At 44.6% G+C, this 17,131-nt stretch overlaps 7 protein-coding genes across 9 annotated transcripts; 3 read left to right on the top strand and 4 right to left on the bottom strand.

Annotated features, from left to right (window-relative positions):
• Nucleotides 1-24: 24 nt before the first annotated feature.
• LOC6622985 (uncharacterized) lies at nucleotides 25-842 on the top strand. The gene is made up of 2 exons (XM_002047049.4): nucleotides 25-125; nucleotides 193-842. Exons 1-2 carry the CDS (start codon nucleotides 102-104, stop codon nucleotides 787-789), a joined length of 621 nt encoding a protein of 206 aa, XP_002047085.2. The 5' UTR covers nucleotides 25-101; the 3' UTR covers nucleotides 790-842.
• Nucleotides 828-1,628, bottom strand: LOC6622929 (protein DPCD). The gene has a single exon (XM_002047048.3). The coding sequence runs from the start codon at nucleotides 1,525-1,527 to the stop codon at nucleotides 856-858; it is 672 nt and encodes a 223-aa protein (XP_002047084.1). The 5' UTR covers nucleotides 1,528-1,628; the 3' UTR covers nucleotides 828-855.
• A 16-nt stretch (nucleotides 1,629-1,644) lies between these two features.
• LOC6622957 (B-cell receptor-associated protein 31) lies at nucleotides 1,645-3,228 on the top strand. The gene is made up of 3 exons (XM_002047047.4): nucleotides 1,645-1,783; nucleotides 1,875-2,449; nucleotides 2,842-3,228. The coding sequence occupies exons 2-3, from the start codon at nucleotides 1,949-1,951 to the stop codon at nucleotides 3,031-3,033; spliced, it is 693 nt and encodes a 230-aa protein (XP_002047083.1). The 5' UTR covers nucleotides 1,645-1,783; nucleotides 1,875-1,948; the 3' UTR covers nucleotides 3,034-3,228.
• On the bottom strand, nucleotides 1,936-4,809 carry JMJD5 (Jumonji domain containing 5). Of its 2 annotated transcripts, none has more exons than XM_015175751.3 (2): nucleotides 4,454-4,809; nucleotides 1,936-4,402 (listed from the first exon to the last, which is right to left on the bottom strand). In XM_015175751.3, the coding sequence occupies exons 1-2, from the start codon at nucleotides 4,742-4,744 to the stop codon at nucleotides 3,461-3,463; spliced, it is 1,233 nt and encodes a 410-aa protein (XP_015031237.1). In that variant the 5' UTR covers nucleotides 4,745-4,809; the 3' UTR covers nucleotides 1,936-3,460. The 2 variants fall into 2 exon arrangements, with proteins under 2 accessions (XP_015031237.1, XP_002047082.1); XM_002047046.4 differs by having other exon boundaries at nucleotides 1,936-4,399; nucleotides 4,454-4,808.
• Nucleotides 4,810-4,906: 97 nt separating this feature from the next.
• On the top strand, nucleotides 4,907-5,932 carry LOC6622066 (THUMP domain-containing protein 1 homolog). Its single transcript, XM_002047045.4, has one exon. It carries the CDS (start codon nucleotides 4,971-4,973, stop codon nucleotides 5,904-5,906), a length of 936 nt encoding a protein of 311 aa, XP_002047081.2. The 5' UTR covers nucleotides 4,907-4,970; the 3' UTR covers nucleotides 5,907-5,932.
• Nucleotides 5,888-7,626, bottom strand: PMP34 (Peroxisomal Membrane Protein 34). The gene is made up of 3 exons (XM_002047044.4): nucleotides 7,213-7,626; nucleotides 7,073-7,133; nucleotides 5,888-6,917 (listed from the first exon to the last, which is right to left on the bottom strand). The coding sequence occupies exons 1-3, from the start codon at nucleotides 7,282-7,284 to the stop codon at nucleotides 6,100-6,102; spliced, it is 951 nt and encodes a 316-aa protein (XP_002047080.1). The 5' UTR covers nucleotides 7,285-7,626; the 3' UTR covers nucleotides 5,888-6,099.
• On the bottom strand, nucleotides 7,298-12,018 carry Claspin (claspin). 2 transcript variants are annotated; one of them, XM_070208133.1, is made up of 8 exons: nucleotides 11,024-12,018; nucleotides 10,711-10,961; nucleotides 10,076-10,648; nucleotides 8,715-10,019; nucleotides 8,387-8,648; nucleotides 7,983-8,321; nucleotides 7,759-7,904; nucleotides 7,298-7,671 (listed from the first exon to the last, which is right to left on the bottom strand). In XM_070208133.1, the coding sequence occupies exons 1-7, from the start codon at nucleotides 11,921-11,923 to the stop codon at nucleotides 7,785-7,787; spliced, it is 3,750 nt and encodes a 1,249-aa protein (XP_070064234.1). In that variant the 5' UTR covers nucleotides 11,924-12,018; the 3' UTR covers nucleotides 7,298-7,671; nucleotides 7,759-7,784. The 2 variants fall into 2 exon arrangements, with proteins under 2 accessions (XP_070064234.1, XP_002047079.1); XM_002047043.4 differs by lacking the exon at nucleotides 7,298-7,671 and having other exon boundaries at nucleotides 7,705-7,904.
• Between the last annotated feature and the right edge of the window lie 5,113 nt (nucleotides 12,019-17,131).

Genomic DNA, 17,131 nt, shown 5'->3' with positions numbered 1-17,131 from the left:
TTTTCAATGTATCGATAAGTTATCGATTAATTATCTGTGCTGCAGAGTTGCCAAGCAGGTGGCATACTGCGCAGGTAAATAAAACCAAAAAAAAATAAATCATGGACTGTGCACCGCTAAATTTGGTAAATAAAAATAATATTAAACGACTTTCTACATATATATATAATCTGTGTGTGTTAATGTCTACAGGCGCATTTCCATGAGCGACGCTCAGAGCGCTTCATGCGTCACCATCGCTACGAAGAGGCCATAAAAGCGCTAGAGACATCTTTGATATACCTGCAGGATGCATATAAGAACGTACAACTGGCAAAATCGAAGGAGGTGCTGGACACCTTGACGCTTGACTTTCAGCGCAAGCTGCGGCAGATCGAGATGCGTAAGACCCAACATGGGCTAACAAAGCTGAAAGATTTCGGGCAGCTTAAGGAAACCAGCCCCATGCTACCACTGCGTCCCGAGCATGGCGTGGGTTCAGCTCAGTCCGTGGCCAAAGCCATCGATAAGACCGTGCAGGACTTTGATGCCAAATTCACGTCCACTATTGAGCGCAAAGTGTCAACGCCTGCGTTAGTTGAACTCAAAGTTGAGGCCATGGCCAACAGCGATCCACAGTCGGACGGTCAAGAATACGACAGCCGTTCCATGCTGGAGCGAAGCTCAGAACACGATATGCCCTCCCTGACTCCGTTGGAGCTGCCATCATTTGATTATTCATTGTTTACCAGCTCATCGGCTCCGTCGCTGGCAAGCTATATCGGCTTGGCCGAAAGTTTTCAAAAGTAGCTCCCTAAGCTCGTGATAATTATATGTAAAGATAATAGTTTGTATGTATTTTACATGCTGTGCGTTTTATTTGGCCAGCAAACCCTTTAGCAGATCGTCCATGTCTGTCTCCGTCTCCACGTTCTTTAGCAATAGCAGTACCTGCGCCTCCATTTCGCACAGAATGGCCGGCTTCTGGTAGGTAATGATGAGTGTGTTGAACTGATGATGTGTGCTGATATTTGCTTGGACCGGCGGTATGCTGCAACGATCCAGCTCAGGAACAGGAATAACTTTGTAGTACTTCTTGTTGTTAGTGCGCACAATGATCGCACGTTGTTCAGCATCTGCACGGACATTGTAGACATCTATCGGATACGGTAGATTACGTATGCGCCATTCGATGTTCTTCTTGGTCACCCGCTTGGTCAGCAATGGAGCCGTATTGCTTTCGCGCAGTGTAAACTCGCCGGCAGCCATGTTGTCTGCATCGCCGCCGCCAGCCGGGTTTGGCTTGTTGCCGGCAGCAAAATTGAGTTGGCGTGGCTCCTCACCAAGCTCTATCTCCCATTCGGGCTCGCCCATTAGTTGTTTGCATTTGCGCCAGGCACGTCTTTGCACAACGCCCGTATCCATATTGTACTCCTCGGCCATTTGCCGGCCATCCGGGAATTTGTAGAGCACTTTACGCAGCTTGCCGCTAATCATTGAATTCTTTTCGGCTGATTGCAGATAATTCAACCAATTTTCGTAGGACATTTTGTCTATGGCAACTACTAATGAAATAAATAACAAACTGAATTTGATCGATGGCGCAAAAGCACATTTAGTTTTGCCTGGCAACCAGGGCTGTCAGCTGTTCGCTTTTGTTTACAAGCAAATTGGGGAGCTGCCAACTTGTTGCAAAAGCTGTTCGGAAACAAGTCTGCAGAGTTGACGTGGCCGTGCATGACCGCATAGAAATACGCATATTTCATCATATGCAGCTGTATTTTAATTTCTATAGCTATTTAAAGTAAGCCAATTTACGGTACTCGTTTATAAATAGCCACATAGCCCAACTGAACGTGTGTATTTCATACTAATATCGAAAAAATTCTTTGCAGCGCACAAAACGTCAAGCGAGCAAACACAAACGAACAAACTTTCAACTTTTTATTGGAGAAAAAAATTCGCAAACATGAGTTTGGTGTGGACTTTGATCGCCACTTTTCTGTACGCAGAAATTGGAGTGGTTATGCTGCTGGTGCTACCCCTTTTCTCACCGTACAAATGGAATCGTTTCTTCAAATCCAAATTCCTGTCTATGCTGGCACAGCAGGCGCATCTATACTTTTTCCTAATTATGGGTGTGCTGGTGCTGTTCCTGTTGGAGGCTATTCGCGAAATGCGCAAGTATTCCAACCATGAGAACTCCGGTGAGGTGCATCTTAACGTTGAGATGCAGCACAGCATGCGACTGTTTCGCGCACAGCGCAATTTCTACATTTCCGGCTTTGCGATATTCCTTGTTCTTGTGATCCGTCGTCTGGTCACACTGATTTCGGCACAGGCCAATTTGCTGGCTCAGAGCGAGGCCTCCATGAAGCAGGCCCAGAGCGCCACTGCCGCAGCACGCTCCCTGATCAACGAGAAGACCGACAAGGCCAAGGAGGCCACCGAGGATACCACACTGAATGAGGTGAGTAGGCTCCTAGAGTTTTGAATAGTTGGCGTTTAGAGTTTTTGCACATGGTCAAGCCGAGGCATGTTTAAAGAGCTTTGCAAGTATCCAACGGCCCCCACCTAACACTTAGACCGTTTGCTACTACCAGCTGTACAATCCAGGCAATTTGTTGTTGATACCCGCATGGAAAGTGTTGGGCCAGCATAGAGATAAACCAAGTAAAACTCTCTCGTAAACTCTTTGAACAGTTGTCAAGGCTGCGGAAACGTGTGCAAGGACTCACCGCCAGAGTATACTAAGTTTTCCGAGCACATTCCCCAATATCAGAATCTCTCCACACACAAACACACAAAATTTAAATACTCCATATCTGCGTGGCCAATACTCACAACAAGCTCGTTTTCCAGCTCAACAAGCTGCGGGAACGCGTCCAGGAGCTGACCGCCGACTTGAATCGCGAAAAGAAGGATAAGGAAGCAGTCAAGTCGCAGGCGGAGAGCTTGAACCGTGAATACGATCGGCTCACCGAGGAATACAGCAAGCTGCAGAAACAAATCACAATTGGAGCAGTCGGCGGTGCGTCCAACAAGGATGACTAAGCGTGTAGGCGCTCGGTGCGAGCAAAAAATAAACATTTAAAGAACGATAAGACTTAATCATGGCGTTCGGGGCGAAGGCATCAAATGGAAATATTTCAAGATTATGGGAGATTATAAATTTGCAACATAACAAACCCAACACACACACACACACGCACCCATAAACAATAAAAGCTTAGTTCTTAGTACACAACACACGTTATCGATAACGATTTACTGTTTATTATCTCGAAGTTCTCAAGCTTGTAATCTTTGTATTAATTCGTAAACTTTCAAAATTGTTTGCCGCAGCCAGGAATTTGTTGGCTCTAAAAGTAATAATAAAAAAACTCTATCTTATATTAATATTCAAAACTCAAGAAGCTTATGATTCACGTCTTCTTAGCTGACGTCATTCGTGACACACCTTATCAACACCTATAGACACCTATTCCCACCAAAAACTAACTGAGAAACTGGGTGTCTCGGAGCGCACGTAATGCCACCACTTAGGCGGCAAATATAAACAGTCGCCGGGCTGCAGCAGCAGCTCATAGAAACGTACACGTCGCAGCAGGGGAAAGCGCTCAAAGTCCGGTTTGGCTGCATCAATTTGCGAGGTGTTGTTCAGAAACTCGCTCTCGTGTGCATAAAGATTCGCTGTGTCTTCTGGCGATGCCAGTATAATGCTTTTACAGCCAAAAACTTGGCACAACAAGTTGTGCTTTGGATCGTAATGCATGGGCGATATGGTGTGGCTAGGTCCTAGCCAGGCTTTGATATCGACACCGGCTGCATTATTGGAGGACACAGTGCAGTAGTCGGGCACACAAATGTCCGCCTTCAGTGCTGGTATCTGGGCAAAAAGCTCGTGCTGCGCCAGGTACTCAATTTCGTGATCGGCACGGCCATTGCTTGGGCCAAACTGCCTGTGCAGAAAGACACGTAGCTTCACCAGCTGCTGTGACCACTCATCGCTGGCGTAATTGCTGCCTATTTCGATGGGCACGGTGCGATTGCCGGCAACTTTCAATAGATAATTCAAATCGCGCCATTTACTCAATGCGGGCCAATGATTAATCGTGTTGAGCAGCAGCGTGGGCTGCAGCGCCTGATAGCAGCTCGTGCGAAATTCCAGTATGCTAGGTGCCTCCAGTTGGGGTATATCACAGCGTGACGCGCGTCTCTCCACAGCCGCCAAAATGGGCAGCGGCAATGAGTTGTTGCTTGTGGCACGTTCGTCCAGGTACTGCATCAGCGCGTGCTTTAATTCAGTGCACTTTTCGTACAGTTCCTCCGTGCAGCCCAGCAGCTGAGCTTCGTCCAAGACTGTGCCGCATAGTTCCCGTTGTTCCAAGCTTGGGTTTTCCAGCAGCAAAAAGAAAATCTGCTGCGATGTTAGAAATTGTACTTAAGCTACTTTTAATATTTCCTTTATCACCTTGAAGTAGCAGCCCAGTGCATAGATCTTGCGTATCGTCAGCGGCACAGAGCTGAAGTGTCCACTATGTATACGCTCCCAGTTCTTGTCAACCAACGCGTGTATCAGATATGAAATTTCCTCCTCCTCCGGCCTATTCAACTGGTCGATCGCTTGTCGCTTGGCAAAGTGATCTGCTGCTCGCCGGAGTATGTAACGCGCTTCAACTTCGTTTTCCAGCAGCTCTACTATGTCCTCAAACCGAGGCAGTAATTTGGCGAGCTCCAGCAAAGATGCCTCAACTGCACCCATTGGCAGGTTAAAATGCTCAAAGCCGGCTTTTGCGGTACCGCAATTTGAAACGGCTGCCAATCAGCTGATTTCGGTTCGTTTTTCAGTGTTGTGCAGCAGTGCTTTTTGCAGTATTAAACATACTGTTGCTGGTATTTTTTTAAACTAGTGTTGCGCTGTCTGTTTGGATTTGGTCCCATTGCGCACCGGCTACAAAAATATTTCCATTTATTCTGCCGAACGGATTATGGAGCCAGCCACAAAAAAATCAAAGATGGTTAATAATAAATTCAAACAAAACAAAAAGAAGTACTTCCAGCAAAGCAAGAAACAGTTTCTGCAGGCTGGCCAACGCGGTTTCCTGGTCACTTGCAACATGAATGAAAAGGCATGTGTGCGCGAATGTTACAATCTGCTGAACCACTATGCCGACGAGCTGTACGGCCCGGAGGTGGCCAGTAAACAGGATGCAGATGCTGAAGCTGTCAAGGATGGTGGCGGTGACGATAGCGATGACGTGGATGCGGCTGTGGCCAAATGTCGCGAGATTTTCGAACAACGCAAATTACGCTTCCAAAACGTTGATACTGGCACGACCAATTGCATATTTATACGCACCCAACTGGAGGATCCACTGGCACTTGGCAAACATATCGTTGAGGACATAACTGCAACGGGCAAGGCCATGTCACGCTTTGTGCTACGCATGGTGCCCATCGAGGCTGTGTGCCGTTCCAATATGCCGGACATAATCAACACAGCCGGAGCGCTGTTCGACAAACACTTTCTCAAGGAGCCCACCACATATGGCATCATATTCAATCATCGCTACAATAACCAAATCAAACGTGAACCCATAATCAAAGAACTGGCCGAACTGGTCAATTCCAAGAATATGGGCAACAAGGTTGATCTGCAGAACGCCAAGAAGTCCATCGTTGTCGAGGTACTGAGAGGCTTTTGCCTGCTCAGCGTCATTGACAACTACTTGGAATTCAAGAGATACAATCTATCAGAGCTGGCAAATGCCAGTGGACAGAAGACAAGTGCCGAAGGCGAAATAAAGACCAACGAATCTGACGAGCAGAAGGAAGACAAGGAGTCAGGGGCGCAAGACGCTGAGCCTGAGACGCCCGCTGAGAATTCAACGAAATCTATTGAGACTGTTGTCGCTGCTAACTAATAAAATTTACTAATAATTTTGTTAAATCATGTGTGCTTTCTTATTGGATAAACATTCACGCTTATTGGTTAACTTTGGAGTCTGTGCGTGTACGTGTACTTCCGTATCCGTGTCCGTGTCCGCATCAATATCCATCGCCATGTCATGTTGTGTTAAGAGCTAAACTATTGTAGCTAGACTAGACTATATCCTCTTAAGCTGTGCGCTTAAGTAGCAGCTTGACGATGCCGGCTATCTTCTCATAGGCCATAAACATAAGCGCCGCCGTCAATACGGTCTGTAGAATTTTGGCCTCAAGGCCGCGGAAGAGGCCGCCGATGCCCTGATGCTGCAGTATGCCGACCATGAGCTCTAGCATGGATGGCGTCTTTGGCTTGCCCGCCTGCTGGGAGGTTGTTGGTCCGTTGGCCGCATCGTTGGTGCGGTGACGCTGCTTGGTCTGCACCAGCTGCAGCGGATATGTGAGCACTGTGGCAAATGCCTTGGCGATGGCGCCAATTATGAAGAAGCTCAGGCTACCCATTTCACCGCCAGTGAATATCAGAATGTTTCGCTTTAGCAGTTCGTACATCATGAACTGCAGCGCAGGATTCGAGACTAGCATCAGGGATGGTATTGTGCCCGACCACAAGCCGGTCAGGCCCTCAGTTCTGGCCACATACTGAAGACCCTGCAATAGATTCTTGTAGTGCTTGTTAACCTCCTCGGAGGTGCCGGCAACGTTGCGCATGCGCAAACGTGTATTGACCACCCAAAAGGGGGTTGTCGTAAACACATTGATGATGCCAGCTATGCTGCCCAGCAGCAGATCCTTTAGGGCACTCTGTTGTCCGCGCGCGCCGTTCGAGGTGACCATTTTGAGCGCATGGAATGTGTAAAAGTAGACGAAATTCGAGATGCACAGACTCTGCAGCACTGGACCAAGTCCACGGTATAAAGCCTGAAAGCCTTCATTCAGCACAATCTCCTTGATAACCTGCTTTGTGCTGCGCACCTCGCCGGCCTCCTCCACTGCAAGTAAAGAGGGCATGAAACGGATTACCACCTGATATCAGTTGAATATCAAATTAAACAGCATTGGAGTTTGAACTCGTCCAATGTTTATCTACGTCCGCATGCGAGCTTATCGAGCCCATTTTTGATTAGCCGGGAATACCGCAACTTACATTGCAAGCGGGAGCGCACCGTGTCCAGCGGGTAGAATGTGCTCATAGCTATGCAGCCGCCCTGTGCGAGTATTTGATTGAAATTTGTTTAGCATATTGGAGTTTGGACTTTCGTACAACCATTTTGGGGCAATACTTACGGCTGCGCCCGAGACGGCATGTACCCAGTTTTGGTAGCTAAACACTTGGCTTAGTTTCGATTGTGACACCATTTTGTATTTTGTATTTTGTTTTTGTTTCGTTAATTTATTAATGCTTTCAGAAAGGGGCAGCGACGCACGTCTAGCGGCGTCTTTGGACAGCGACTGACTGATTGACTGACCCGCACACCGGTCCAAACGTAAATTTCGACGACACGCTAGACGCCAGATTAGATTAGCGCAGTCCCCGCGCCCACTTTGTCGTGATATACGACGTTGATGCCACTTTGTTAATTCGCCCAGCTGTAGTGCACGGTAATTGGGTTTGCGTTTATTCAGTCAATGAGTAATAAAAGTTATTTGCATTAAACAATGCCAGCGCTTCCCAGAACAAATGCCGTTTTCTTTTACAATTCTGGGAGAGCGGCACAGTGTTGCAAAACGAGCGCAGGGGTTGTGCTGCCGTTTGACAGTGTTGTAAGCAGTAAACAGTTAATATTTAAAAATATGTATATTTAATTTACACTTAATTATATATTTAATTACAGCTAAATAAAACTTAATTGTTTGCACTAAAGCAGCTGATCGATAAGGCACTTATCACGTCGCGGCTCCAGACGCGGCTTTTTCATAAAATTAACGCCCGTCTCATTGCTGCTGTTTAGTAAATCTGCCGCTTTGCGTTTTTGATTCTGCAAAGGTAGAAATTAAGAGAGTTGTGGAAATGCGAATGGGAATCTATTGTGGCACACACACACACACACACACACCTCATGCTCCTCCTCGGTTAGCGTGGCAAACACAAAGTTCTTGGCTTTGGCCGTCTTAACGGAAACAGTGCCCGCTGATCCGTCCATATCGCCAGCTGCGCCTTTGGTCAGACCCGCCAGTTTACTGAGTGTCTCCTTGTCCCGTACCAGGAATGAGCCACGCACCGCCCGCTGCTGTTGTTGTTGTTGTTGCTGTGTACCGTTTACGCTTTTTGAAATCAAAAATGGTGAACTCTTCTTCGCTTCCACCGTTGTCTTTTTAGCCGTTATAATGGTCAGCTTGCGCACAGTGGTGTTAACCACAGCTGGGGATAGAGGCAAGCCGCTGCCTGTTGCTTCCTTTTAATAAAAATTACATTCTGCATGAGTTCCGGCAGTTGTTTACAAGTAAAGCATGTGATTACCCCCTTCAGTCCTTTCTCGAGCAGCAACTGTTCGCGCTCGTAGCGAATCTTGCGCCACAAATGTTCGTTCTCCTCATCGCCGCTGCCCTCGTTGGCTTCACCGTCAGCGTTCTCCTTGCGTGGATCATCTAGGCTGAAACCCAATCCGTTTTCGGCATTTTTCCATCGAAACTGACGCTGACGTACAGCACCTTCTTCATCCTCAAAGAGCATCTCCTGAATCTTGCGCACCTCGCGTATATCCTGGTCAAGCATTTTGCGGCTGTTGATGTTCGTATTGCAAATTAAAAGTCAATTCTTGGATGCACTTTTGTAGCTGTGTACTTACGCATGAATCTGTCCCAGCTCGTGACGCAACTTCTCGCGGTCGAACTGATCTTCGTCACCCAGCTCAATGTCATATCTGTCCATGTTCTTCTCATCCTCATCAGCTGAACCCCATTCTGATTCAGATAGTTCAGCTTCTTTTTCCACAAAGTTGGCCGCACGCAATTTGCGATCCTTTTTCGTCATCTCGACAACAATTTCATTCTCCTCGGAATCATAGTCGACGAATGTTTCTGGCACATCTGCTGGCTCTTCTACGTCACTTTCCGGCTGCTCCTCGTCCAAATTATCAGCAGAATCTTCTTCGCTTTCTTCGTCATCGGAGAAACCCAATTTGGCCTTCTTCTTTTGACGCTTCTTAGTCAACTTTTTTGTTCGCGGCTTCTCAGTCTCAGTATGTTCTGCTGGCTCCTCATCGCTGGACAAGATTTGATTGGTCTCCGGCTCAGGCAGTGGGGTCGGTTGCGTTTCAAAGGCACCTGAACATAGCGCCTCCAATTCATCGGGTGCTTGATCGTTTGCTGTTGCTTGTGTTATAGGTATTTGACTAATAAGTGCTCCAGACGTTGGTGCCGCCGATGACATGTCGGACTGGGTAAATCTTCCAGAACACAAGCCTAGCAGTTCATTCTCTTCATCGCTGGCCGTACGTTCAACTTCTGTATCGAATAGCTTGTGGGCGGATAACTGTAGCTGGGCGGCTGTCATTGGCGCCACATTGCTTGGTTTTGGTGTCTGCAATAAATCGACGTCATCCTCGTCGGAGTTGTCGTCCTGGAATGCACGTATAATACGATTCTTACGTTTGCCCGTCTGTGTTTGCTCTTCTGGTTCGCTGTCGCTACTGCTGTTGCTTGTTGCTTCTGGATCTGCTGGCTCCGCTGCTACCTCTGTCTCCGACTCTGCTGCTTCCAGTTCGGATTCAGCATCACCACCAGCAGCTTCAGGCTCAGCATCTGCTTCTTCATCATCACCTGCATCTTCTTCCAGCTGCTCCCCAACAATTTCCTCATCATCATTAATAATCAGTTGGCTTTCGCATGGCTTTTCAGCTGGTTCATATTCCTCATCTTCATCTACATCCATAGCCTCGTTTTCATTATCATCATCAACTGCATCTTCCATTTCCTCAGCCTGCTTTTTGCGTAGCTCCTCCATTCGCTTTTTGGTAATCAACGTTTTTAGATGCTCCTGCATTTTCTGGTAGGCTGCGCCCGGCTTCTGCTCCTTGTTGACAGGCTCCTCTTCGTGTAAATGGATGCTCACCTTGGACAGCTCCAGTTTGCCATGTGCAGTGGACAAGATGCTGTACAGATTTTAGCTTTAGACCATTCAAACTGATTAATCTGTGCTCCTACTTACTTGACAGTCTCCGTGGTCTTGTGCTTTTTGGCCTCACGTGTCTTTATTAGACGTTGCAGCAAATCATCGACACCAGTTGGCTTCTTAGTGAACATGTCGCCTGTTTCCAGGTCAATGACCATGTTGGCATCTCCCTTCAGCGATGGACTCACATCGCTGCTCTTCTCGTCCTTCAGGCGTCGTATAGCCTCGCTAATACGTGGCGTAGAGGGCTTAGAAGGTGGTGTAACGTTCAGTGTGCTCAAATCCAGTTTGGGCAATTCCACAATCTCAGTTACAAGCCTCGTTTTAGTGGGTGAAATCGGTTCTGACATAGGTTTAGCCTCTGCCATGATCATTGCTTCGTCTTCAGTGGGTTCTAGGACACTCTCAACATCTGCGGAATGGGCTGGCTCAGGTTCCGGTTGTGCTAAATGGTCATCGACTTCTGGCTGGCTTGTTTGTTCTCCGCCATCTGTTTCAATATCCAGCGCATCTGTTGCAATTGGTTTTTCCTCTTCATCGTCGTCTTCATGCTCTGATTCAGATTTGAAGAACTCGGTGGCCTCCTGGGCGCGTTCCTCCATCAGCTTGCTGCATAAACGTGCTTGTGGTTAAGGCTTTAATTGATGGATGTTTAGGTGGCCGTAACTTACGCATACGCCTGCAACTCTTCGCTGGTCATGCGCAGGCCCATTGATCTCCTCGGCTCCTTTTTGTTGGGCATGGGACTTCCACCGGCCAGGGCCACGGCCAGTGGCTTGTTTATGGTACGCCGGCTCAGGAACTCCTTGAGCGTGCGTGGCTTCGGCTGATGGTATGGCACGCTGACGTGTGCCTCACGATGCAGCCGCTGCTGCTCGCTTTGGATGGCCTGCATCTCATCTAGCGCCTTCTTGGCTGATGCCTGCAAGGGAGATTATATGTGTTGTATAGATTGTTCACTTGCTTCGGCAATTCCTAACTCACTCGCATGGGCTTGGATTTATGTGGCTTTTCTGAAGAGGTCTCGTTTGTCTCCTGGAGGTTCATCGGTTCGACTGTGTTATTGTGCTCCGACTCGGACTCGGAATCCACAATCCCTTTAAGTTTATTTTGTGTTTCTTTATCGCTTGCTTCTTCATCGCTCGACTGGCTACTTTGCTCATCATCGCTTTCCAATCGCTGTTTCTTTTTCTTATCCAGTTTCTTGCTCTTTTTCTTTTGTTTTGAGCGTTCCTTCTCTTCCAGTGGTTCCACCTGTTGCTCCTGCTCCTCCTCTTCGCTGTCCGTGTCAATAATCGCGCATATCTTTTTTTTGGGCTTATGAATCACGTTGTTTTCTTGTTCCTCGTCTTCACTGTTCTTCTTTTCTTCAGATTTTGCTGCTGCTTTAGAATCCTCCTGCGCCTCAACTTGCTCCTCCTCTTCACTGTCCGAGTCGATAATAGCAGACACTTTTTTCTTGGGCTTATGAATCACGTTGTTTTCTTGTTCCTTATCATCATTGGGTCTCTCTTTTCCAGATTTTGCTGCTGCCCTAGAATCCTCCTCCTGTGTCTTAAGTTGCTCCTCCTGTTCACTGTCGGAGTCAATAATCGCTGATATTTTCTTCTTGGGCTTTGGTGCGTCATCTTTCTCCACCTCATCTTGCTCTTCATCGCTGTCCTGCATCCGTTGGGCATTGTTCTTGGGGGATATTTGTTTACCTGCTGGCACACGCGTCTCATCATCTTCGCTTTCCGACATTACCAACGCTTCTCCACCCAAAATATCTTCGGCTGACACGTTCTTTTCGTCTTCATCGTCAAGTTGCAGCTTTTCCATGGAGTCGTTTGCTTTTTCATCATTTTCTGCTGCTGTTGCAGTTTCTGCAACTGTTTCGCTCATATTTCTGGGTCAGTTCTTTTTGTTTTTTTAATAAAAAATAAAACAGTCGCAGTTAAACACGCACACACAGATGCGCGCTGCAGCTCAATTTGGCGCGAAACGCAACAGCTGATACGTTTACAACAAGTTGGCAGCACCTACGAGAATTATTTGTGCAATGAGCTGGCAGCACTATCACAGCAAACAGTTTGCGGTGGTGATTTTGTGTACTTTCTGGTTTGTGACTTTGCTAATTTCGGAGTGCACTTTACCTAAAACCGTTCTATTCAAACAGTTGAACCGGTTAAAAAACGGTTAAACGGAACAATTATTTAAAAATCTACCTAAATGTAACCAAAATATTCAAATGCCCATTTAAATTGAATAGCGTGCATAATTTCGAATGCGGGCAACAGTCTGTCAGCGTGTGCTTAATTTCGCCTATTAACAACTACATGAGGCTGAACCGCACAATCGAAAATAATCAGCCGAAACGCATTTACATATCAGCACACACACACACACACACATACACACGCACACTCTGTAAGTATTTCACCTGTTCTGCTTGTTGTTGTTAAGTTAGCGAATTGTTGCAGTTGGTTTGATTTTGTCTGACGATGCTTTCTCCGCATCTCTTTTCATTTCTCTTTCACAGTTTTTGGCTTAGGGTCATTAAGTAACCCGGGCTACGCTGCCAACGTAAACGCGACCCCTCAAAGCCTAACCGATATTTATCCATTTTGTGGCATAAACGGCATATAAATTTTCCAAATTTAATTAAAGCCATAGCCAAGCACTCCTGACTTTACGCACCTCCAAAACCGACCATTAACAGCTCCAATATTTAATTAATAACGAAAGCAAAAGCTGAAACCGAAACCAAATCGTTTTGACCAGGTGTCAAATTCCATCAGCATTTCACTTTGTGCCCCACAGTGCCGCATTCTGTGCCGCATAATCGCCGTGGTTTCTGATTAATGCATCGCCAAAAAATAACTATGTTCGACTTTGTTGCGCAACATTTGCCGGCCATAAAATGCGAATCCTACACACAAAAAGACCTTAGAAAGACACATAGAAAGCGTCCGCTCTTCGCCATTTATGCATATTGTTAATTTTATGTGCTAGCAAAACTCATAATAGATTTCTATCAATAAATTTGGTTAACGTTTCGAATAGTATTTATCTAAGATTATATACGTTATGTAAGGAGTTCAGAAATAGGAGAAAAAAAGTTGTCATTTGATATGCATCTGATATTCATTCATATAAAGTTTGTTGCTTAGTCTCTATACCCTGCACCCAAGCGACAAAAAGGGGCGTATTAGTTTTATGTTCAAGGCAACAAAGGGCAGCTCACCTGATAAGGCATATATATTCTTGGTAAGCATCAATCGGCGAATCGGTTTAGACAAGTCCGTCCGTGTTGAAAGGTTTAAAAAAACCCCTATAATATAAAAAAATGATTAATTTTAGAAAATATTTGCTAAGAATTTGTAATATTATTCAACAATTTTTATAAGATAAGAATATTTTTTGATGCAAATGTAATATATTTCGAGAAATATTTCAAAAAGGTTTTTAAGTTTATAAATGCGTCGATCTCGAAAACTATAGAAGTTAGACACTTGCAATTTGAAATATATATTCTCGAATATCAAAAAAATCGAAGGAGCATGTCAGTTATTTCATTTCTATAACTTATAATTTCAGCGCCTGATTGCCGCTGGGTACAGAGCATCTGCTAGTCGAGCATTGTTGAAAGTACTCCGACTTGTTTCTTTTAAGCTAATTAAGACTTGATATCATTTTTAATATCGCATATACCGTTTTCTATGTCGCATTAATGCACAGCTGCAACTCCCCCAACAAACCCTGCCTTCAATTCGAGGCAGCTAACATATCATATCAAATCAACAGATCATTTTGAGGTTGGTTTTTCTTAAACTGTGTCGAAGTGTGCGCACCAATTAGCATATAAAGTTTCTCTTTCATTTGCCAAAAAAACAAAATACATAAAAAACTGTTAACTGCTTTCCGGCTGCGTATGCTGGTAGTTGGCTGTTAGCTGGAAGTGCTCCTCGTATTGGCCGCATCTCTTTTCATATCTGTAGCAGAGACTTTGCTTTTGGCCACTTACGGTATATATGTATATATATATATATATATTTATATCTGTGCCTTGCTGTCCCCGTCTTTGGCGTTTTTGAGCTAATTTGCATACGCATGGAACACACACACACACACACGCACACACACATGCGCGCATCATCATGGCATCTGTAAATAGTATCTTTGGTTATTTTGTCAGCGAATGAAAGTGAAAATCTTGTGACTAAACCGCAAGATACACACAATGCTAACATTTCAAATGTCTTTCAAAATGAGTTAGATAAATACTCGATACTCGATTCGCTTTTGGCCATTTGTCTTGCGCATTGGAAATTCGGCATCGGAATTCAATGAAAAAACAAACAAAGCGTGATGTATGCCCATTTCTTTAAGATTTTGTTTAGAAAACTATTGTGTTGCCTTTATTTTGGCCAAAACAGTTAAGAGCTTGCGCAACCTTTAGCCAAATATGAGCTTAGCTTTCAGCAGCTCCAACCAAAGGCTGAGTACTTTGTGCAACTAGGTTTCTTCCTCCCCTCCAAGATTCCGAAATGGAGACGATCACACAGACAGATAGGCAGACAGATAGACAGACTACATCGGCTCAGATCTTCGTCTTGATCCAGGATATATGCTCTATAGAGTCGGGCTTGCAACACGAGCTGCAACTGCTGTTTAAAGTGAATTTAAGTGGGCAGTCGTGTATTTTTCACAATTAAATGCAAATGGCCAACACACCGTGAGTTCCTGCCACGCTGTGGTTGTTGTTGTTGCTGTTGTTCCTTGGCCAGAGACACGCCCAATGCCGTCTGGTTTCGGTTGTCTGGCTGATTGAGATTTTTGCCCGTTGCCGTTGTCGTTTTGGCGAGTGAAAGTGATATATGGCGCATGACTCAGGCACAGGTAGCGGCCACACACACACACACACAGGTACACACAACTTAAACACACACCCCTTCATATGCATAAAATAATAATTAAGCCGCATTTTTATGCAGCACTAGACAAAAACAGCAAAAGGGCACAGCAGCCAAATAAACAAAAGCTCACAAGCAAGAAATCGATTATATCAACTGAGTACATTGAGAAAAAAAAAAGAAAAAGGAAATTATAATAGTCAAAAAAAAAAAACAGCGTGACATGGAACTTACTTCTGTAAGCGACAGCATGGGATAAAGTAAACTCTATAAGGGACAGCATCGGATGAAGTAAACTCTATAAGCAGCATGGAATGAACTAAGCTCTATAGAGGACATCTTAGGTTGAACTGAACTCCATAAAATTTATTTTAAATTTCAGTCAAGCTTCTTATTTGTTTTTCTCCTAAATAAAGTATAAAGTATAAAGTATAGTCTTAAGGTAAAATTCTTGACATTGCTGGATTGATTGATTTTGATATTTGAACATGGCAAAAAATGTGTCTCTTAATATACAAAAGTAGCCTATCAGCAGCTTAACAGTTATTTTACAAAATATAAATATAATTCTAAGACAAGGCAGATTTGCTTTATTTCCATGCAATAAAAATGATCTATTAATCAGATCTGAGAGTTCTTCTTATCAATTGGATAGGTAGAAGAACTTACCTTTATATACTCTAATGCAACTCAGTAGTCAATAATTGAAGCATAACTCTTTATTTATATGCACTACTGAATCTATAGATGCCATAATTATCTTCACTTATAAAGCAGGCCTTAACCCGTCTTAGCCAAATAGCTTTGCACTCAGCTGCAACTCCATGTGGCCAGGTTCATTGTCTATATGCATAATCAGACTTACACTCGTCTAGGGTATGCAATTAAGGGCCGTTGACAGAAAAGCAACAGCAAAATGAAAATAAAATAAGAAAAAATGATAAAAAAGAGTGCCCCAGAGAGGCTGACAAAAGAAATGGAAAGTGAAGTCGGCGAGTTGGGAGCGCGCGCCCTGCGATTCCATTGACCGAGGTTGACCGGAGTTGAGAGCCGACTTGCATAATGATTGGCATCGACAACACTTGCGCGGAGCACATTATTACGTTTTTTTTTTTTGTTAAAAAACAATAAGAGCTTTAGCCAGGCACCGTTACAGTCGTAACTGCAGAAGGGGCCAGCAAATTGTGCAAAACGTTGTCATATAACTGGTTTTGTTGTTGTTCGAAATAAAACTGAAACTGAAGCTGAATGAATCTGGAGTGTCCGAGAGATATCAATATGCTGTTGTTGTTTTTGTCTTTGTTTTAGTTTGCCAGCGATTTTCCCCTCCATTTCCAAAAGAAAATAATGTGTGAAAAATGCGCTCGCATTTGTTGCTCATTTATCAAAGCATTTGCAGACATGCGAGTGCAGACGATATCTCAGCGATTATGAATAGTTCGATCAAGATCGAAAACTATAAATATAAATCTCGATATCGTAGCAAAACGTACTTTCTCAACTGGCTGCAAGTCTCAATAAAACAAGAAAGAAATGCTTAACCGATTCGCAACTCCTTATTTGCAGCCACTTCAATGATCCAAGTTTTCGAAGTGAACTATGGCTCTCTCCAAATGTTTGTACGTCTGAACGCGTCAATATCAGAAGCTAGACCTCGAGCCAACGATTTAAACATAGGTCCTCCTAGTGGCCTCGCAGTACGAGTTTGTTTCCGATAAGAGATATATTGCTTCGTTTCCAGACAATCGATAAAAATCGATATCGAAATCCTGTTATTAGTGAAAATCTCATTGGTTTTCATGGCTAGAGTCACCAAACTTCACATATATCTTCTTGAATAGTTTGTACAGATTAAGTATCTTTCATTTCATAGCTACTCCCAACCCCCTCCCTCTCTAGCTCGAGCTGCATTTGATGTTCAGAGTACTCCCTAGTCAAATACCTCTGCCTAAAGCCCTCTTGTTTTTTACTTCCTTTACAGTTTGGTTAACGTTTCCATTGCAACACTTTAGTTGATCATAGTTAAACAATTTGTGTGAGGGCTAACCTTCGCGAGTTCTCTCTAGAAAATGCCCGCATCAACATGCCACATTTCCCAATTTGAAACTTGGTTTAGTGCGTCATATAAAAAGTGTAAACATAATTTGATTAGCATGCCGAGCACGTCCCTGACCCAATTTCGACTTCAATTCCGTCT

This window comes from Drosophila virilis, chromosome 3 (genome assembly GCF_030788295.1).
Source record: "Drosophila virilis strain 15010-1051.87 chromosome 3, Dvir_AGI_RSII-ME, whole genome shotgun sequence".
In the NCBI taxonomy this organism is placed as follows: domain Eukaryota; kingdom Metazoa; phylum Arthropoda; class Insecta; order Diptera; family Drosophilidae; genus Drosophila; species Drosophila virilis.
This window is presented reverse-complemented; position numbering and strand designations above follow the sequence as displayed.